The 22,669-nt window shown below is 44.0% G+C and overlaps 1 protein-coding gene across 2 annotated transcripts in view; it reads right to left on the bottom strand.

The window, feature by feature from the left end:
* Window positions 1–400: 400 nt before the first annotated feature.
* LOC126235872 (esterase FE4-like) overlaps window positions 401–22,669 on the bottom strand; it is a 343,826-nt gene continuing 321,557 nt past the window's right edge. The window contains exons 10-11 of one of the 2 annotated variants that reach the window (XM_049944776.1): window positions 7,100–7,220; window positions 401–4,144 (exon numbers count right to left, since the gene is read on the bottom strand). In XM_049944776.1, the coding sequence (XP_049800733.1) occupies window positions 3,991–4,144; window positions 7,100–7,220 (275 nt within the window). In that variant the 3' untranslated portion in view covers window positions 401–3,990. Of the gene's footprint in view, window positions 4,145–7,099; window positions 7,221–22,669 lie in introns of those variants that run through there. The other variant, XR_007544824.1, reaches the window with a different exon arrangement.

Below are 22,669 nucleotides of genomic sequence, written 5' to 3'. Positions count from 1 at the left end.
GTATTGTTTTTCTCCAAGCGTTGATTGATTTTCCCTTGCTGAATTATTTTTTGCAATTAATTACTGTTGATTCCAGAGCAAGTGTTTTGAAAATTTTTCAAAATTAGTGTAGTCTCTTCTAAAAGGATTTCCTGTTTCTCATGTATATAATTTGAATACAAGAGATCTTTTTACAAAACGTTTTCAGTGCGTGCACACACACACACACACACACACACACACACACACACACACAAATTCTCCCTCTTCTAAAAGAAGTTGCTGCTGTTCCATCAAAAACTAATGCTTTTAACTCAAGACTGAAAGTGCTATTCAGTGAGAGTTTTTTGTGCTACTTTTGTCTTCTGTTTTCCATAGTAAATTTAGTGAATCAAACATGTGTAAAATAACCAGTACTGAATAGGCAGTTGAATTTATTTTATTGTATTTTCAAACACAGTTATGTGTTAAGCTTATATATTAAATACATAAATATGTAACTCACTGAACACTAAATTGTTAAATCTTGTATGTATTTACTTTCTTCTAGCCTCTTCATGGGTTGATTTGAAGTTCTCTTTCTCAAATAACTCACACCTGATTCCTTGCAGCAACATTGGCACTCCTTTCAACTGTTGATTGATCATAATTAGGCTACCTTTATCAGTAGTAATGAACTCTGAAGCATTATATACTATATGCCCAAGTTCTTGAAAAAGAATCTGTTTCTTTTCACTTGTATGATCTTCCAGCATAATTTGTAGTTACCTCCATTATTGATACAAAGCTTTTAAATTTGATATGCAGTAGCACTTTGATTTACAATTAATTTATGCATTCACTGATTATAAAAGGAAACCTTGAATTTCTTGTAGACAAATCCTGAATTAAATCTATTATCTACTGTAAATGAACTGAAGATAAAAAGATTGTGCATGCCACAACTGCTACCTTCCCTCAAAAGTGAAAGATGACTGGGTGTAAAAAGGAACAGCTGGGCTTGGCTGCCCTCACTCTACCTAACCTGGGGTCACTGACCCATCATGTCACCTGATCAGTGTGAAATAAGACTCCATTAAGTCCAGGAAGATAAAGTTAATATCTTCCTACATTAGGTAATGAATGAATTTGTCATGCAGAAATAATATTTTCCAAAGTATATTGTTTTCTTTTTTCTGACTTTTTTAAATTTCTGATGCCCCAGGGCCACCATTCCCCCTTATTCTGTTCAGCCTAATTTTCACACAGCTCATTTTACATGAAACGGAACCAAACTAGGTGGAAGCTCAAGAAAAATTAACAAGATTTTTTAAAATGTCATCTAGGAGCCATTCTAGGGTGCAAGAGTATTTTGTTAGCTTTGAAGGAGGATTCATCCAAAAGCTCGGCTATGTTTTCAGTCCTGTTTACTCGCCTACCAAGCACTCGATGACTCAGTTATGTGGTGAGTTGTTATTTTTACCCCTTCCATTAACTCCTTGTTGTTCCCCCGAAGTTTATCCTGTCAACAGTGTTGTGTGTAATCAAATGTTCTAAGACTGTAATATTATAGGGTTTCCATAATTAAAGTTCCATCACCAACAGATAGCACTGTAGGTGTCAGAATATGCACACCAGCAGACAATTGGCACACAACTGTTCCTCAGTTTATGTCCATGACACCCAACATGATGGTTCCATGAAGAGTCGCATGCTACTGGTAAAGCTCTTTTATAAGAACAGTGATTGTGTGCCAGTAGCCCTGCAGCAGTTCCAGATACTCCAGGGTATGAAAAGACATTGATCTGATGTCTGCTAAGTGATCCAACATCTCTTTAAGATGTGGCCACAGCATTGCTGGAGGGGGGGGGGGGGGGGGCGCGGAGAGAGCAGTGGTGTGCTAACATGCAGGGGGAATTGCCGAACACTGGATATGCTTGCGAGCAAGCTGCACAAAATCCTACAAAACATTCTGCATGGCTATCCATAAAAAATCACCCATGTTCAGGAGTTGCTTCTAGCTGACCCAGTGAGACAGAAGTTCACTGTGGAATTTCTTGCTCACAGGGAAGTTGACAATGAATGGCCATGGAACACTCTGACATTGTGTGGTCAGACAAAGTCCACTTCCAACTCCAAGGACATGTCAGTATGCAGAATTGCATAATATGGGCAATGGGAAAACCACATGCACTTCAACCGGTACCACTTCATCCTGCAAAGGTGACGGTTTAGTGTGGGTTGATGGCATCATTTATCTATCGTAGGACCATATTTTTTTGAGGAGATGAGTCCTGTGGGTAAATGCTATGAGAGTAATTTTGTGTACCTATTTCATTTCAACCCCTCAATAGTGCGGATGTGTGGGTAGGAGCATTTGTATGCAAGATTGCACTCCTCCACACATTGCACAGCAAATAAAGTGGCCGCTGCAAAGGCGCTTCGGAAATGGTAGAATTATAAGCCCTCATTTCCCTACAGCCTGGTTGTCCAGGTAACCTGATCTTAATAAAGAAATTGTGTTCAGTGCTCCAGTTATGACTGTAGCTGAATGTAAGCTATGCATTGCACAACACATTCTGAATGTGATCCCCAAGACACTCTGATCTGTTGTGCGACGTGCTGTTTCACAATTTCAACTTGTGGTAGAAAATGATAGACAGTATATTGAACATGTCTTGTGTCTGTCTCATGACAATTAAAAACCAATGTCATTTTGCTTTTTATGCGATTTTTGGCCTTGGGACAGTTAAGAACTGCTTTTTTACCATCATCTGTGGTATGACCTCACCATGGTGATTGGGCTTGCCTAACAGTGTCACAACTGTTGACTGCTGGAGTTGTGCTGAACACTGAACAATGTTGATGGAGTAATGTGCAACTCAAACCAGAGCTGTCATATTATGATTCATCTGTCATTTATAGCCAACCTCATTTTTGTTAAATTTTGTTTTTGTTCCATGACATTTCCCTCTCTGTCAATAATATGCTGTTCAAATTTGATGTCATTCTGAGCAGTGGTAGACTTTTTACAGTGTTTTGAAACTGGAACTTTAATTATGGGCACCCTGTACACTGCAATGAGTGGAATCACTTTGCACCACTCAGTCAGCCATGAAGAGAAAATGAACTGGCTGTCCACATACAACCAGGATTCTAGAATATCTTGAGAGAGTGAAAAGTATAGTTCTTACAGTCCTCTCGGTGCTCTGCTAGAAATGAAATGCTAACTTTGTGTTTGTATTATTTCTGGCTACAGCTCATCTTACAAAGCAAATTTAAATTACAGCTGTACAGAATCACAATTTAAAAATATATGAAGGTGAAATGCAAACTTTTTTATGAAGTAATACTTCAAACATCATGAAAAAACATCAGTCTTATCAGAAGGGATTCTCACACATGAAATCACCAATAAGTGTTTCCATATGTGTGAATCAGTAAAAATTAATGCTCTGTAATTTATAACAGAATATGTTCATTAAATAAATTTTTGATTAAAATTGATCATTTCTGTTAAAAGAAAATCGTGGCTCCTTTTCTGCTCTCTCTCAAATTACCAGCCACTGTATTTGAGCTGCTTACTGAATGTTGACTTATCAAGCAATGTATCTTCAGCAGACAAGTTTGTGGTTTGAATTTATAATCTTCCATGGAATAAGTTTTCTTATTCACTAATTATCTCTGTAGAAAAATACTGCATCTAAGAATGAAAACACACAACTGTGCTACATATCTTGTCATTAGTTGTTTTTCACATCTTTCTGATCATCACATTGTAAACTGCATGCCAGCGTACAGGGAGAAGAGATAGCCGTGGAAAGTTTGTAGCTTTGTATTTTCTGATTTGTGTTATTCTTTCATTTTGTCTAATTGTTTCATACTGACAGTCAGATTTGTGACACAAATTAATAAAACAAGTTAACTTTGATATATAGTCCAGAGAAATAATGCCTGCAGTGAGAAACCATTTGGTGTTTGTATTTCATTGTGATTGACACTATCATTTATGGCTTCAAAGTACACTTCATGTCATGGTACTAGATTGTGCCAGAAGTCCATAGCTTTTTCCTTGAGCCCAGTTTTTAGTTGCATTTCTGATCCAATATCCAAGTAAATTGGCAGTTCCAATGTATAGCTGGTCCAGTTCACGGGTAACAAGGGATCATGTACTGGTGTTGGATGCCTGGAAAAAAAGTCAAAACTAGCATCTCTTGTACTGAGAACCATTTTATGTCAAGAGACAAGGACTTTGTAGTGACATCCTTATTTGATTTTTAACAATATAACAACGTTAACTGGAAAATTAATACCAATACTGAAATAGGCAAACTAAATTATACAATGACACATCTTTTGGGACTGACAAAAATAATGTTTTAATGTTGTATTTGCTTTTTGAACTTACACAGCACCAAGATAAAGCTGACTGAAATTCATTATATTCAGAATGGAGGGACCATGTAATTTAAAGATAAATTAAAAATGAAAAACCTTTAATCCCATTGTCCTCATATTATTTCATGCAGCTGTTTATTCGTCTTTTGGTGTGGGAACTTGTATGCTGAGAGGTAACAATTGTGACTGCTCATGAGTAACTAAATTTATTCCATCTTCTGTAGTAAGATTGTCAGAACAGTTCTTCATGATGTCACAGTCTACCTCTGCCCATTAAAGAAATGAAATAATGATGCCCAAATTTTGGACTGTACAAACAGCACTCAAGTGTGTTCTGTGACTGAGTAAAATTTGTCAGCCACATGGTGAATGCTGTATTGAATCAGTGAACCTGAAAGTGTTTGTGCTGTGGATATGAAGGGCAAAAATGAGCCACAAATTGCGGAACAAAAGGTAGCTGCAGCATTAAAAATGCATCATTAAAAACATTCTAATGAAGTTCGAAATGTATTACGCAAGTTAAAGATCAGTGAAAGGTCAAAATGTGTCCTCACAGAAAATAAAGCTACACAAAAAGTGGCATGTTGCTGTATTTGTTCAAGTAACTCAGCCCACAGCCATGGACCCCACCCACCAATAATATGGTTAATTTAAAGATTACTAGGGGAGAAAATACGAGGGTTGGAACTTTAATAGTGGCAACTATTTATTTACAGCTCATACAGAATAGATACATGTTTCAAAGTTTTTCTTATCTTGAAAGTAGTCACCAGCATTGTGTATAGCCCATTGCCAGCGATGTGGAAGTCACAGGGTACTCTTAGCAGTGCCAGTTGTGTTGGCAGTTTGAGCGGTGCGGTCTATTGCCCAACGAATTTGTAGCAGTTCTGAAGCAAATGCCGTGAAGTGTTTCCTTCAGTTTAGAAATAGAGTTGAACTTATGAGGGCTTAAGTCAGGGGAGGTGCAGTAGGTGGTATAGCACTTAGCAGCCCCATCAGTCAGACAAATCAGTAACAGCTTGCACTGTACGTGCTTGGGCATTGTCCTGCAAAATGATGGTCAGGTCCTGCAGAAAGTGTCATCATTTCTGTCTGTATGCTGTTCATTTTTGGAACCCTACATACTACCAGCTTAGAGACAGAAGTGATGACACTTTCTGCAGAATCTGACCACCATTTTGCAGGACAATGCTCAAGCACATACAGTGCAAGCTGTTACTGATTTGTTTGACTGATGAGACTACTAACAAGGGAACCTCCCCATCACACCCCCCTCAGATTTAGTTATAAGTTGGCACAGTGGATACGCCTTGAAAAACTGAAGACAGATCAATAGAGAAAACAGGAAGAAGTTGTGTGAAACTATGAAAAAATAAGCAAAATATACAAACTGAGTAGTCCATGCACACGATAGGCAACATCAAAGATAATGGGAGCTCAGGAACGCCGTGGTCCCGTGGTTAGCATGAGCAGCTGCACAACGAGAAGTCCTTGGTTCAAGTCTTCCCTCGAGTGAAAAGTTTAATTTTTTATTTTCAGACAATTATCTGTCCATCCGATGCGAGGTAACTGCGCAGTAGTATCGGGCAAGGTAGAAGAATCTTTTTACCCATTCGCCAAGTGTACAAGTTAGGTGGGTTGACAACATATTCCTGTCATGTGATGCACATGCCGTCACCAGTGTCATTTGGAATATATCAGACGTGTTTTCCTGTGGAGGAATCGTTTGACCTATGACCTTGCGATCAAATGTTTTCGGTTCCTATTGGAGAGGCACATCCTTTCGTCTACTAATCGCACGGTTTTGCAGTGCGGTCACAAAACACAGACACTAAACTTATTACAGTGAACAGAGACGTCAATGAACGAACAGACAGATCATAACTTTAAAAAAAAAAGTGAACTTTTCACTCGAGGGGATACTTGAACCAAGGACCTTTCGTTCCGCAGCTGCTCACGCTAACCACAGGACCGCGGCGCTCCTAAGCTCACATTATCCTTGATGTTGCCTATCTTGTGCATGGACTACTCAGTTTGTATATTTTGCTTATTTTTTTCATAGTTCCACACAACTTCTTCCTGTTTTCTCGATTGATCTGTGTTCAGTTTTTCAAGGCCTATCCACTGTGCCAACTTATAACTAAATCTGAGGGGGGTGCGATGGGGAGGTTCCCTTGTAAGTGCTATACCACCTACTGTACTCCCCTGACTTAAGTCCTCATGAGTTCAACTCAATTTCTAAACTGAAGGAAACACTTCACGTCATTCCCTTCAGAACTGCTACAAATTCGTCGGGCCATAGACCATGCCACTCGAACTGTCAACACAACTGGCACTGCTAAGAGTATCCTACGACTTCCACATCGCTGGCAACGGGTTATACACAATGCTAGTGACTACTTTGAAGGTCAGTAAAGCTTTGAAACATGTACCTATGTTGTATGAGCTGTAAATAAATAGTTGCCTCTATTAAAGTTCCAGCCCTCATTAATTTATGACACAGTATGACAAAAAGAAGGGAGGCCTCAAGCAATTATCTGTTTGGTAATGGAAGTAAGTGTGAAAGGAAAAAAATTGTAAGGGTAGACCAAGGCTTAACTATGCTAAATAGTTTCAAATAGATATAGGTTGCAGTAGTTATGCAGAGATAAAGGATCTAGCTCAGGATAGAGTAGTTTGGAGGGCTGCATCAAATCAATCTTTGGACTAAAGACCAGAACAACAAAAATTATTTATTACTCACCCAGTCTTTGCAAAGTTGGTCCACATCTTTACAAGTCTTGCTCCAGTTACTGCCCCATTAGATCCATGTGGCAGAGCCCAAGAGAAGAATAGGTATGGTAGATCATCTGCATGTGAAGCTCCTAAAGAAGACAAGCTATGTGCGAGAACATAAAAAAATGAACATCTCTCTTGCATGAAAAATTAATGAATGGCTACTCATGTTCCTAATACAGAATCATGCATACTGATAACACTATTGCTTCAATAAATAAAAAGATTTAGCAGAATTACTTCACTCAGATTAAATGGAGGTAATCAAGTGGAGTGAAATGAGTTGAATGCAATCAAATCCAATCAGAAATACCACAAAAACAATTTAAAAAATACGTTGCAACATGCGAACATATGTGCTAGACTAATTTCCAAACCGAAATCTACTTATAGCTAACTGCTCTGCCACAGTGGTAACATTGGTTCCCCATCAGATCACTGAAGTTAGTCACAGTTGGGCTGGGCTAACATCTGGATGGATGACCATCCGGTCTGCGGAGTGCTGTTGGCAAGCAGGGTGCACTCAGCCCTTGTGAGGCAAACTGAGGAGCTACTTGACTGATAAGTAGCTACTCTGGTCTTGTAAACTGATATACAGCCAGGAGAGCGGTGTGCTGATCACATGCCTCTTCATATCCACATCCAGTGGTGTCTGTGCGCTGAAGATGACATGACAGCCGGCCGGTACCGTTGGGCCTTCGTGGCCTGTTCAGGCAGAGTTTACTTTAGTTTTAGTTTTTAAATCTGCTTATAATGAGCTGTTGCCTTAACAAATCAAGCTCTCTGAGCAAGCTCCAGGTGTAATCCAAAGGACAGTAACATTTTCCTTTTATTTCTCTGAATTAATAGCAGCCTGACACACATTTATATTCATCATAACTAATATGAAGGGCTGATATGACTGTTATGACCAAAATATTAATGTCCTTCAGCAAAACGTAGAGGTATGCACTGAAATTTCTGAAACACACACACTTCAGAATGGGGAAAATGCACCAGAAATACAGCAAACACTCGTTTAAAAAGAAAAAACCAATTTAAAACAGAAACTTTTTAGAAGACCGAAACACTACTACCCATTTCTGTAAAAATTTAACATTAATGACTATTAATCTTGTCTTTTGCAATATATTACTAAATACACTGACAGAAATTGAAAGTGGTGCACCGTGATGCTCCCACCAGTAAGATATTTATCAAACTTGTGGAGATGTTCATTACGTAACATGTAGTATATGATGTCCGTCATCAATATCAGTTTGGAGTGTGACCCCAAAATGACACGAATCCTCTACTGTATTCATTGTGGCTTGGAAGCCAACAGCCTCCAGATCTCATCTTGAGAAATTTCTTATTTTCTGGAAATGCAAGCTGTGCAATTTCAGGATATTGCTGGCTGAAGCGTGTATTACCACACCATCACATCCCAGACATATGCTTTGGGTGATAAAGCAACGGTGGCTGGGAGGGGGGGGATGCAGTGCAGAGAGACCAAATCCGTACATTCCTCAAGGCATTTACGGTGTGACCTTCGGTTTGGCCTCTTGCATTATCCTGCTGGAATATGATATTTGGTACCCTGGTCAATAAGGACATGACAACTGTTCTTCTCACATAATGGTGAGGATTCATCTTCCCTCCAACAATTACTGAATCAGTTGTGTTGTCTTATTCACATCATGATTCCAGACATGCATTTTGAGAATCACTGTTGCCTGAGACCTTTCACCAGATTGTTTCTGGATATCACTCTGGCCATCATAAACAGAAGCAAGACTCCTTGCTGAACACTACAAAAAGCCACTCAGTGTTCCAGTTGACTCTGGCTGTACATTGGGTAATTATCTGTTGTCTGTGATGTGGTAACAGTTGTAAACAGTGCATGCACAAACAGACCTGACCTAATCAATCAGATCAGTATAGAGTGTCATGTCATCATAATAATTTTGGTTAGTAAAGTTAAAACATGAGTCAAGGAGGCTAAGAGGGTATTTCTGCTCTATAGAGCTCATAGACAGTTGTTAGCATCCCACTTAGACAATGAATTGACATCATTTAATTCCAATACAGTGGACATAGAGGAATTACAGGCAAAGTTTAAACTGATTATAAATCATACCCTGGAGAAGTTTGTACAGAGTAAGTGGATGGAGGATGGAAAAGACCTACCATGGTTTAACAACCTAATTCGAAAAATGCTGACGATGCAAACATTCAAAAGAGGATGTGCAAATGGTGACAGGCAAAAGTTAATAGAAATTCATGTGTCAGTAAAAAAATTGATGCACATAGCATACAGCAACTTCCACCATCGTCTCTTAGCAATACAGCTTGCTGAGAACACAAAAAAATTCTAGTCTCGCATAAAATCACTAAGAGGGCTAAGGCTTCCATCCAGTCACTTGCTGACCAGTCTGTTGTGGCAATAGAAGATAACAAAAGTAAAGCCAAAGCTTTAAACTTTGCATTTAAGAAATCGTTTCTGCAAGAGAACTGTACTAATGTATCATTGTTCGACCAAAGCACAGGCTCTTGTATGGAGGATATAGTAATAAGCATCCCTGGTGTAGAGAAACAACTGAAAGAGTTGAAAGCAAACAACTCAGCAGGTCCTGATGGAATCCGAATTTGGTGTTACAAAGAGTACTCCACAGCATCGGCCTCTTACTTAGCTTGGATTTATCATGAATCTCTTACCCGTCCCAAGCAACTGGAAAAAAGCTCAGATGCCTCCTTGCATGTAAGAACGGTAAAAGAATAGACCCACAAAATTATAGACAAATATCTTAAAAATTGGTGTATTGCAGAATATTTGAACATATTCTCAGTTTGAATGTAATAAATTTCTTTGAGAAGGAAAAGCTTCTGTCCAAGATCAGCATGGTTTTAGAAAGCATTGCTGAAGTGATACTCTGTTTCCCCTTTTCTCATATGAGATCCTGCAAACTGTGCATGAAGTGCAGCAGGTGGAGTCCATAATCCTAGATTTCCATAAATCATTTGACACAGTGCTGACTGTTAAACTTTTAACTGCTCTGGACGTGTTAACGCACGTGCCTTTGTACCTGTCCCTGTGTGCTCTGAACGTGTTTATGCGTGCCACCAGTCCTTCTACCTGATACTCTGAATGTATCTGCACATTCAGAGTACCAGGTAGAAGGACTGGTGGTGCGCGTAAACATGTTCAGAGCACACAGGGACAGGTACAAAGGCATGCGCGTTAACGCGTCCAGAGCAGTTAAAGGGTTAATGAAGATACAAGCTTACAGAATAGGATTCCAGATGTGCAAGTGGCTTGAAGACATAAACTAACAGAGCCCTGTATGTTGTCCTCAGTGGCAAGTGTTCATAAGAGACATCTTCAGGAGTTCCCCAGCGACATGTGATGGGGCTGCTGTTATTTTCTATATACAAAAATGATCTGGTGGCCAAGGCTAGCAGCAATCTGTGGCTGTTAGCTGATGATCTACGTCTACATCTACATCCATACTCCGCAAGCCACCTGACGGTGTGTGGCGGAGGCTACCTTGAGTACCTCTATCGGTTCTCCCTTCTATTCCAGTCTCGTATTGTTCGTGGAAAGGAGGATTGTCGGTATGCCTCTGTGTGGGCTCTAATCTCTCTGATTTTATCCTCATGGTCTCTTCGTGAGATATACGTAGGAGGGAGCAATATTCTGCTTGATTCTTCGGTGAAGGTATGTTCTCGAAACTTCAACAAAAGCCTGTACCGAGCTACTGAGCGTCTCTCCTGCAGAGTCTTCCACCTGAGTTTATCTATCATCTCCGTAAGATCTTTTACGATTACTAAATGATCCTGTTGTGGTGTGTGGGAAGGTGTCCTCATTGAGTGACCATAGGAGGATACAAGATGACTTAGACAAAATTTCCAGTTGGTGTGAAGAATGACAGGTAGCTTTAAACATAGAAAAATGTAAGTTAATGCAAATGAGTAGAAAAAACAAACCCATAATATTTTAATACAGTGTTAGTAGAATGTTGCTTGACACAGTCCCATTGATTAAATATCTAGGCATAATGTTGCAAAGCAGTATGAAAGGGAATTGGGCATTTAAGGACTGTAGTAGGAAAGGTGAATGTTTGACTTCAGTTTACTGGAAGAATTTTAGGAAATGGTGGTTGCTAGATTTGTTACCAGTAGGTTTTAACAACATACAGGTATTATGGGGATGCTTCGGGAACTCAAATGGGTATCACTGGAGGGGAGGTGATGTTATTTTTGAGGAGAGCTATAGAGAAAATTTAGAGAACTGGCATTTGAGGCTGACTGCTTAGTGGTTCTACTGCCACCAACATACATTTTGTGTAAGGACCATGGAGATAAGACTAGAGAGATTAGAGCTCATAAGGAGGTATATAGACAGTCATTTTTCCCCTCACTCTATTTGCAAATGGAGCAGAAAAGGAAATAACTATTAGTGGTACAGGGTACCCTCTGCCAAACACCATGTAGTGAAACTTCCTGGCAGATTGAAACTGTGTGCGGGACCTTTGCCTTTCAAGGGCAAGCACTTGGCCGTGAAAGGCAAAGGTCCCAAGTTCGAGTCTCAGTCTGGCACACAGTTTTAATCTCCCAGGAAGTTTCATATCAGCACACACTCTGCTGCAGAGTGAAAATCTCATTTGGAACCATGTAGTGGATTGTAGAGTTTGCATGTAGATGTAGATGTAGATGTAGGTATCAATGCAAGGCCTAAACCCAAGTTTCAACCCATATTTTCTTGACAGTTCTTGGTGACAAATTGCCTGTAATCTCTGTCCAGATTTCAGCTGTTGTTGTAATCCATCCATTGGAGTCAACCAAGCAATTCTATGAGTTTCTCATGGTGCAATTCTTCTGGGACTACTGCCTAGTCTAAAGGCCGCACTGTTCTCTGACTTCATCTGGTCACCACTCTTCCTGCAGTCACTGTGCAGTTGTTTGATCTGTCAGTATGATGCTCCCATGTCCATCATGTCAATAGCTCAACCTTTCTCAAAGTCCAAAAGTTGACAATAAGTTGCAAGAGCATTATCTCTGGGCATGCTGGGCATTGATATCCACCTGAAAAGTTCCATTAACATGCTCAACAGCTATCAAATACTCAAACAATTCAGTATATGTAGGAATCGCTTTTTGAATACTGAAAATAAGTTCACATAAGGATTAAATTTTAAACTACATGTTCCACAGGCATGGGAATACTGTAGTATCACCTGTAATGTTCGGTAAGGAGCTTACGGTATTGACACTTGCTCTTTGTGACAGTGAATTTTCCAAAACTCTGTGGAATAGATACCTTCCTCACATCAGGTGAAATAATTGTTTTCTAGACTGAAAATGTTCTCTCTACTGTACATGATATTAGGAGGTAGAATTTCAGTGTGGCAGTGTTGCTAGGAGAATATTCCTCCAAACATTTCTCTAAATTCCCCAACAGCACTGAGTTGACTACACAGATGAAACACAACCCAATTTGCCTTTCATGGTATGAAAAAGGGATCACTTGAATGTGCTATGTTACTAATGATGTATATTTTCCATCACGGTCCATAGCTCGTGGTCTTGCGGTAGTGTTCTCGCTTCCCGCGGCCGGGGTCCCGGGTTTGATTCCCGGTGGAGTCAGGGATTTTATCTGCCTCGAGATGACTGGGTTTTGTGTCTTTTATCATCATTGACTCGCAAGTCACCAAAGTGGCGTCAACTAAGAGGGACTTGCAACATTGCGGCTGAACTCCCCCGCATGGGGCCTCCCAGCCAACAATGCCATAAGATCATTTTCATTCTTTTTTTTTTTTCCATCACAAAGCGTCCATATGGGTATGACGTACACTATGTGATCAAAAGTATCCAGACATCCCCAAATACATACATTTTTCATATTAGGTGCATTGTGCTGCCACCTACAGCCAGGTACTCCATATCAGTGACCTTAGTAGTTATTAGACATCGTAAGAGATCAGAATGGGACACATACAGGCCGACCTCATCTGTTGGCTGACAGAGACCGCCAACAGTTGAAGAGGGTTGTAATGTGTAATAGGCAGACATCTATGCAGACCATCACACAGAAATTCCAAAGTGCATCACGATCCACTGCAACTACTATGACAGTTACGCAGGAGGTGAGAAAACTTGGATTTCATGGTGGAGCGGCTGCTCATAAGCCACACATCACACCGGTAAATGCCAAACGATGCCTCGCTTGGCATAAAGAGCGTAAACATTGGACAATTGAACAGTGGGAAAACATTGTGTGGAGTGACAAATCACGGTATACAATGTGGTTATCCAATGGTAGGGTGTGGGTATGGCAAAAGCCCAGTGAACGTCATCTGCCAATGTGTGTAGTACCAACAGTAAAATTTGGAGGTGGTGGTGTTATGGTGTGGTTGTGTTTTTCCAGGAGGGGCCTTGCACCCCTTGTTGTTTTGCATGGCACTATCACAGCACAGGCCTACGTTGATGTTCTAAGCACCTTCTTGCTTCCCACTGGTGAAGAGCAATTCGGGGATGGTGATTGCATCTTTCAACACAATCAAGCACCTGTTCATAATGCAAGGCCTGTGACAGAATGGTTACACAACAACATCCCTGTAATGGACTGGCCTGCACAGTGTCCCGACCTGTATCCTATAGAACACCTTTCGGATGTTTTGGAACGCCGACTTCGTGCCAGGCCTCACTGACCAACATCGATACCTCTACTCAGTGCACCACTCTGTGAAGAAAGCACTGCCGTTACCCAAAAAACTTTCCAGCACCTGGCTGAATGTATGCCTGCGAGAGTGGAAGCTGTCATCAAGGCTAAGGGTGGGCCAACACCATACTGAATTCCAGCATAACTGATGGAGGTCCCCCTGCAGGTTCGGGGGTTAGAATAGGCCCGCGGTATTCCTGCCTGTCGTAAGAGGCGACTAAAAGGAGTCTCAACTGTTTCGACCTTTAATGTGATGGTCACCATTGGGGTTTGACCTCCATTTTTCCAAATTTAACAGAAGTACGAGCCTTTTGGGGAAGGACACCTTACGTGGTGCAACATCAGTCCTCTGTGCCCTAAGACCTTGGCACTCTTTATCGTCTTGGCGTCGTAACTGCACCCTCCATCCCTCATTTTGGGCATTCACACCTGATGGATTGTGTAAGTTACGCCCTTCGTGCATCACCATCTGCACCCACGATCACTATGGACTACCCATGGCACCCAAAATCCAGCACGGTAGCCAGCCCGTTTTGGTGGGGTCGTCATGTACCCTCTAGGTTGTAGCGCCCTGGCAACACAGGGATCGTACTGCCGATGCCTGAGCTGACACCTCCCCACGTAAGCCAAGGAGTAGATGCCCGTCTCTCTGGGGCATCGGGACTCCCGGCAACGGCCATCCTGCCAGGTGGCCTTTGCTGTGGCTGGGTGGCGCCCGTGGGGAGAGCCCCTGGTCGAAGTGGGTGGCATCGGGGTGGATACCCCGCCATGAAGCGGGTGAAATCTCAATCTGGTGGTCGCCCGACCGCCAATGTCTCTAAGCGTGTTGTTGTTGTCGCTCTGACATATAACCCGAAATCGTTCCCTTCGCTAGCCACACCATGGGAGGAACATAGGGCTGCAGACAGACAGGAGCCGTATTCGCCACGATACCTTGTATGCAGCAGAACTGATGGGGATTCGTTTTTGGGGACTAAGCCTCTTTTCTTTGTGCACAATCTCAAAGATACGTTTGGGGAAGTGGCGTCTCTTTCCAAACTGAGGAGCGGGGCCATTCTGATACAAGCAGCTTCATCTGCACAGTCCCAGGCATTACTCGCCTGTGAGAAGCTCGGTGACATCCCCGTTACTGTCACTCCCCATAAGTCCTTAAATTTGGTCCAGAGGATTATTTTTCATAAAGATCTTCTCCTACAGTCTGATGACGAGCTATGTGAGAACCTGGCACGACGAGGTGTACACTTTGTCCGTCGTGTCTTTAGGGGGCCGAAGGATAATAGGGTCGCTACCGGTGCTTTCATCCTGGCCTTTGAGGGCAACTGCTTGCCTGAGAAAGTCAAGGTCATGATCTACCGGTGCGATGTCAAGCCCTATGTCCCGCTCCCTATGCGATGCTTCCAGTGCTGGAAATTCAGACACATGTCCTCCAGGTGCACTGCCAGCCCCACGTGTCGTGATTGTGGACGACCTCCGCATCCTAATGCTCCATGTGCTCCGCCTCCCACCTGCGTTAACTGTGGGGAGCATCATTCTCCCTGCTCATCAGACTGTGCAACGAGAGCGGAAGATACAAGAAATTAAGACCTTGGACCGTTCAACTTACCAAGAGGCAAAGAAGAAGCTAGAACGACTCAACCCCACACCTATGTTGAGGAGTTATGCTACCGTCACACTGCCGCCACCAGCTCCTGCACAGACTCCCTTCTCCGTTGGCCCACAGAGAAATCAAGTAACGTCTGCCCCACCGCTGGGACAGGCCACTCTCTCTTCCACTGCTCCCAAAACACCCCGTTTGGGAGCAGTGCGCCCCAAGCAACCGGGGACATCAGTCCCCACCTCTCAGCCAGAGCAGCGACAGCCCTTTCCGGCTCCTCAGCCGGGGAAGTGACAGCTCTCTCCGGCTGCTCAGCCGGAGACGCAACAGCCTCCTCCGGCTTCACTTGTTCGGAAGGGATCCCTTGGGGGAGTCCCTTCCAAGGACTTCCCCAGTGTCTCACAAGACACTAGCCAGTGGCTGAAGAAGCCACCAGCTGCTGGTCGAAGGGCTTCATGCTCTTCCTCTGTTCCTGATAATGCATCAGGAAAGCCCTCCCAGCATGCCAACCCTCCTCCCAAAGACAAGAGAGAGAAGAGGAAGCTCTCCAAGAAGGATAAGGACCCAGTGGTTCCCGCACCAACGCTTCCTGTCAGCTCAGCCTCTGAGCATGAGGTTGAGCTCTTTGCGTCCCCTGATGACCTGGATCTCGCCGTCTCCTCAGAAACGATGGCCGTAGCGACGTCCGTCACTCAGTCGGTGGCAGCATGTGACCCTGCAAAGTAATTTGCCTTTTCAGTGCCTGAATGCCCCTACAGGACACGCTTTGTACAATCCTCCAGTGGAATTGTGGCGGTTATTTTAGCCATCTACCTGAGCTACGTCAGCTTCTAAGCATGACACCTACTTTATGCATTGCCCTCCAGGAAACCTGGTTCCCGGCAATGTGGACCCCTGTCCTCCGTGGATACAGGGGTTATTACTGCAACTGTAGCACATACAATAGTGTGTCAGGTGGAGCCTGCGTGTATGTCCTTACCTCTGTATATAGTGCTCCTGTGCCCCTTCAAACATCATTGGAAGCTGTGGCTGTCCGCGTAAGGACTACCCAGGACATAACCATCTGCAGTGTCTATCTCCCTCCAGGTGGTACAGTCTCCCTGACCGAATTGGCTGCACTTGTCGCCCAACTTCCCACGCCTTTTCTTCTCCTTGGGGATTTTAACGCCCACAATCCCCTGTGGGCTGGATCGAAGATTACTGGCCGAGGCAGAGATGTCGAGAATCTCATCTCCCAACTCGACCTCTGCCTCTTAAACACTGGCGCTGCCACGCATTTCAGTGTGGCGCATGGCACGTTCTCGGCCATAGATCTGTCGTTGTGCAGCCCAGGGCTTGTACCATCGGTCCACTGGAGAGTCCATGACGACTTGTGTGGTAGTGACCATTTTCCCATCTTCCTTTCACTACCCCAGCGTCGATCCCATGAACGCCTGCCTAGATGGGCATTTAGCAAGGCAAACTGGGAAACGTTCTCCTCTGCTGCCACTTTTGAATCTCTCCCCCACGGTACCATCGATGTGGCGGTTGAGACACTGACTGCAGCGATTGTTTCCACTGCGGAACGTACCATTCCTCATTCGTTAGGGTGCCCCCGGCGAAAGTCAGTGCCTTGGTGGTCTCCGGAGGTCGCTGAAGCCATTAAAGAACGTTGGCGGGCTCTTCAGCGACATAAGCGGCACCCGTCTTTGAGAACCTCATTTTCTTCAAACGTCTCCGTGCTCAGGCACGGCGGCTCATCAAGAGGCGGAAACAGGAGTGCTGGGAGAGGTACGTTTCCACCATTGGTTCCCGGACTTCACCCTCCCAGGTGTGGATGAAGATTCAGTGCATCTTTGGATTGCAGCACTCTACAGGTGTCACAGGGCTTACCGTCAATGGGGCGCTATCCACCGATGTCGATGCAATCGCCGAGCATTTCGCACAGCACTATGTTTGGGCCTCTGCGTCGGGGAATTACCCGCCCGCGTTTCGCACGCTAAAACGCCAGGAGGAATGCAAACGGCTTTCTTTTGCTTCTCGCCACCCTGAGGCGTATAACACCCCATTTAGTTTGCGGGAACTCCAAAGTGCCCTGGCACAGTGCCCTGATACAGCCTCTGGGCCAGATGGCATCCACAATCAGATGCTCAAACACCTGTCCCCGGACTGTCAGTGGTGTGTTCTTGCCCCCTTCTACCGCATATGGGGCGATGGTGTCTTTCCGTCGCAGTGGCGAGAGAGTACCATCGTCCCGGTGCTGAAGCCTGGTAAGGACCCACTTAATGTGGATAGCTATCGGCCCATCAGCTTGACAAACACTCTGTGCAAGCTACTGGAACGCATGGTGAGTCGACGGCTGTGTTGGCTGCTCGAGTCTCGGGGTCTTCTGGCTCCGTGCCAGAGCGGCTTCCGTCAGGGCCGTTCCACCGCCGATACTTTGGTCTTCCTTGAGTCTGCAATCCGCACTGCTTTTTCCAGGCACCAACACCTCGTCTCCATCTTTTTCGATCTCTCCAGAGCATATGACACGACGTGGCGGCACCATATTCTCGCCACGTTGCATGGGTGGGGTCTCCGGGGCTTTCTCCCCATTTTTCTTCAGAATTTTTTATCTGTTCGGACATTCCGCGTTTTAATTGGCAAATCCCATAGTTCACTTCATATCCAGGAGAACGGCGTTCCACAGGGCTCTGTATTGAGCGTGCCCCTTTTCCTTGTGGCCATTAATGGCCTTGCAGCAGCAGTAGGGTCGTCTGTCTCACCCACGTTATATGCTGACGATTTCTGCATCTTTTTCAGCTCCTCCACCATTGGTGTTGCAGAACGTCGGTTGCAGGAAGCCATACGCAAGGCGCAGGCGTGGGCCCTAGCCCATGGCTTTCAATTTTCTCCTGCGAAGACTTGTGTTATGCACTTTTGTCAGCGTCGAACTGCCCATCCCCACCCTGAGCTCTATCTTCAGGATGCCATGCTCAGGGTTGTTGACACTTACCGTTTTCTGGGATTGCTGTTCGATGCCCGGCTTACTTGGCTTCCACATATTCGTCAGCTCAAGCGTCAGTGCTGGCAGCATCTGAATGCCCTCCGCTGCCTGAGCAACACAACTTGGGGTGCAGATCATCACACGCTGCTGCAGCTCTACAAAGCCCTTGTGCTGTCCCGACTGGATTATGGGAGTGTGGCGTATCGCTCAGCGTCGCCCTCAGCGTTGCAACCGCTGGATCCCGTTCACCACTGTGGGGTTTGACAGGCGACAGGAGCATTCCGCACCAGTCCTGTTCATAGCCTCCTTGCTGAGGCTGGGGTTCCTCCACTTCGTATTCGGCGTCAACAACTGTTAGCCAACTATGCTGCCCACATCCGTTGTTCGCCCCATCACCCTAACTATCGTCTCCTTTTTGAAAATGCGGCAGTCCATATCCCACACCGACAGCCGCGATCAGGCCATACAATTGGGATCCGTGTTTGGTCGCTCCTTAATGAACTCGAGTGTTTGCCTCTTCCATCTGCTTTCCAGGTCCGCCCACATACACCACCTTGGTGTATTCGTCGGCCGCAGCTTCGGCTGGAACTTTCCCAATGGCCAAACGATTCAGTTCCTCCTGCAGTCTTGCGCCGCCAATTCCTTGCTCTCCTGAGCGCATACCATGCCTCGGAGGTTATCTATACTGATGGCTCGATGGTTGATGGCCGTGTGGGGTACGCTTATGCTCATGCGGACTATGTCGACCAGCGCTCCTTGCCGGAAGGCTGCAGTGTTTACACCACAGAACTGACAGTCATTTTTCGTGCCCTTGAGCATATTCGTACCAGCACTGGAGAGTCCTTCATCATTCGCAGTGACTCGCTCAGTAGTCTGCAGGCTCTTGACCAGTGCTACCCACACCATCCCATTGTTGGTGCCATCCAGGGGTCCATTCACGCTCTTGAACAGCGTGGTCGTTCGGTGGTGTTCATATGGACCCTGGGACACGTTGGGATAGCGGGAAACGAACTCGCCGACAAGTTAGCCAAAGAAGCTACCCGCAAACTGCCGTTGGAGATCGGCCTCCCGGCAACTGATCTCCGAACGGTTTTGCACCGTCGGGTCTTTGCGATGTGGGGAGACGAATGGCGCACTGTTTCTGCACCCAACAAGCTGGGGCAGGTAAAGGCGACCACGACTGTGTGGGGTTCCTCCATGTGGGCCTCTCGCAGGGATTCTGTTGTTCTGTGTAGGCTCCGCATTGGTCACTCTTGGCTGATGCATGGTCATCTGCTGCGTCGAGAGGACCGCCCTCATTGTCGCTGTGGTGCGAACATGACGGTGGCCCATATATTGTTGGAATGTCCTCTTTTAACCGCTCTCAGGCGTGATTTTAATCTCCTGGGTGATTTATCCTCTCTTTTAGGTGACAATGTCTCTATGGCAGATCGGGTTTTAAGTTTTATTCGCGCAAGCGGCTTTTATAGGTCAATTTAAATTTTTTTAACATCACCCTCTTTTGAGCTGTATCTTTTAATTAGTTTTGTGTTGTAATTCGACTCCACCCTAAACTTTTAGGCTGGAGGTTTTAACGTGTTGCAGAGTGGCTGGCTCATCCTATTATTGTCGTGATCAGCCAGCCACAGTCCTCTGCTGTGCAGTTTTAATTCCTTCTGCCTTTGTTCTCTATGTTGTTTTTGTTGCTGTGCTCTGTTTTCCGTGTTGTCTTACAATGGACCATGGGGCTTTTCTTCCCCCGGAATTTTTCTTTTAGTGCTTCGCCTGACTGGTGGATAGTTTCACTGTGCTCTGTGTTTTTATGAAACAAGGGACCGATGACCATTGTAGTTTGGTCCCTTTAATCTTTAACCCAACCAACCAACCGATGGAGGACACCACAAAGTTGTAAGTTGTTTTCAGCCAGGTGTCCAGATACTTTTGGTCACATAGTGTATGTACTGTTACCTCAAGAGACCATATAAATTTCAAATGCAAGGGAAAAAGCTTGTTTACACACATACTTTATTAAAGTAATATACGAGAAACTAGTCATTTCCTTATGGACTCCTTTTCACGCACATGTAAATGAACTTAAACAAATGTCTCTACATGAATCCAGGAATAGTAATATGCAACATGTATGTAACACTTCCTCTGGAGACAATAAAAGCAGATGTGGTGTTATTGGTGCAACAGAATTTCTTATCAAGTTTTATATGTAAAGCAGGTAGTATTTGTGAAGTCTCATGATTTTATTCGAAATATGCGAGCAGAATGTGCCTTGTGTACAGGAGCTGGACAAAAATATTTAAATGCCACAAGAAATGCAATGCTTGAACATAATTTCAGATGATAGCCAAGCCTGCAAGTATGCTGTTGCATTTGACAACGAAGGGCAACTTATGGAGTGTCCTCAGTATTTTGTAAGGGTCAGTCTCAGTCCGAATGGTGCATTATGACTGAGCTAAGTGAATTCAAATGTGGGCAAATTACTGGTGATCGTATGGTGGGGTGTTTCCATAACCAAGGTAGTCAAAATGTTTGGTCTTCCAAGAGGTACCATACTGAAGATTTATACTGCTTACAGGGAAAGCCGAAAAAATTGGCACACAGTGATCATCACAGATGGTCACTGAAGAGGGTTGTGACGAAAAATAACAGGGTGACAGCTGCAAAAGTCACTGCAGAACTGTGAACCCTGTCAGCACCAAAACAACATGAAAGGAGCTCCATAAGCTGGAAATTGCACGGTGAGCTGGAATTCCAAAACTAGTCATCAGTGAATCAAATGCCCATAACAGGAAAATGTGGTGACAAATCCATAAAACCAGGACTCTGGAGCAATGGAAGAAAGTCATTTCATAGGATTAATCTTGTTTCACATTATTTCAACCTTATGTGCAAGTTTACATCTGGTCTACGATGCAGACTGCTTGCTGCCAAGGGTGAAACATGGTGGGGGGTTCAGTGATGATTTGAGCAACCATATCATGGTATTCCATGAGTTCCATGCTTACCATGGAAGGTCCCATTACTGCCAAGGATTATGTGACCATTTTGGCTAATTCTGCCCATCCCAAGGTGCAATATTTGTTCCCCAGTGTTGATGCTGTGTTCAAAGCAAAGGGGCCTCTGTTCACACAGCTCGCATCATCCAGGACTGGTTTTTGTGAGCACGAGAATCGATTGTCACATCTCCCCTGGCCACTACAGTCACTAGATCTCAATACGGTTGAGCATTTGTGGTCTATTCTGGAGGGAATGGAGGTAATCACTATCCATGTCAATCATTGTTACCTTAACTTGCCGCTATTTGGCAGGTAGAGTGGTATTAGGTACCCTCGAAAACCATACGGGACCTGTCTTTATCCACTCCAGGACAAGTGGAAGCTGTTTTGAGTGCCAACAGTTTCCCTACAGTGTATTATCATACTTTTATTATTGTGATTAGTATTGTTTATTATTGTGTTTTTGGTATTTCCATATTTTTGTCCACCCCCTGTATGTTATACATAAATTATTTGGAAATGTAAAAATGCAGTTTTTGATTCAAAATTGCATCAAAGGGGTACTTACTGCTAAAAGTGCCTGCTTTATTCCTCATTGATGGTACATCATGTCATATGCTTTAGTCCCACTATGGTGGCTCTGTAAAGATCACTGGTATGCAGGCTGTGATCATGGTGATGCACGCATACTGTGTGGGCTGATAGATTACTTTTGTGCATTCACAAGCCACTCGTGAGTATAACACTTGTGTTTTGAAGCCTATGTTTGCATTTGAAGATGGCTTTAGGGGAATAATACCTTGATTCTGGAGATCAGTAAGGCCACACAAAATCAAATCTCCGGAATGAATATTCACTTTGAAATGGAGTGTACACTGATCTGGAACTTCCTGGCAGATTAAAACTGTAAGACAGACTGGGATTCAAATGCAGAATCTTTGTTTTTGTAGGAAAATGCCCTACTGATCAAACTATTTGTAGATTACACTCTATGCCTGGACAGCTCAGTCTGTGGTGAGCATTTGCTTGCAAAGGCAATGGTTATGGATTTGAGTCATTGTGCAGTGTACAATTCTAATCTTTCAGGAAGTTTTAAATCTGGCAGTAGAAAGTCCAGTATGGAGTAACAACGATATGGGAAGGGTAAACTGCTGATCACCAAATAGAGGAGGTTTGGAATCACAGATAGGCACAATGAAAAAGACTGCTGGAAATATTTCAGCTTTCAAGCAAAGTCTTTTTTCTGAAGTAGAAAATGCCACAATAACACAAGCACAACTCATACACCC

This window comes from Schistocerca nitens, chromosome 2 (genome assembly GCF_023898315.1).
Source record: "Schistocerca nitens isolate TAMUIC-IGC-003100 chromosome 2, iqSchNite1.1, whole genome shotgun sequence".
In the NCBI taxonomy this organism is placed as follows: Eukaryota; Metazoa; Arthropoda; class Insecta; order Orthoptera; family Acrididae; genus Schistocerca; species Schistocerca nitens.
This window is presented reverse-complemented; position numbering and strand designations above follow the sequence as displayed.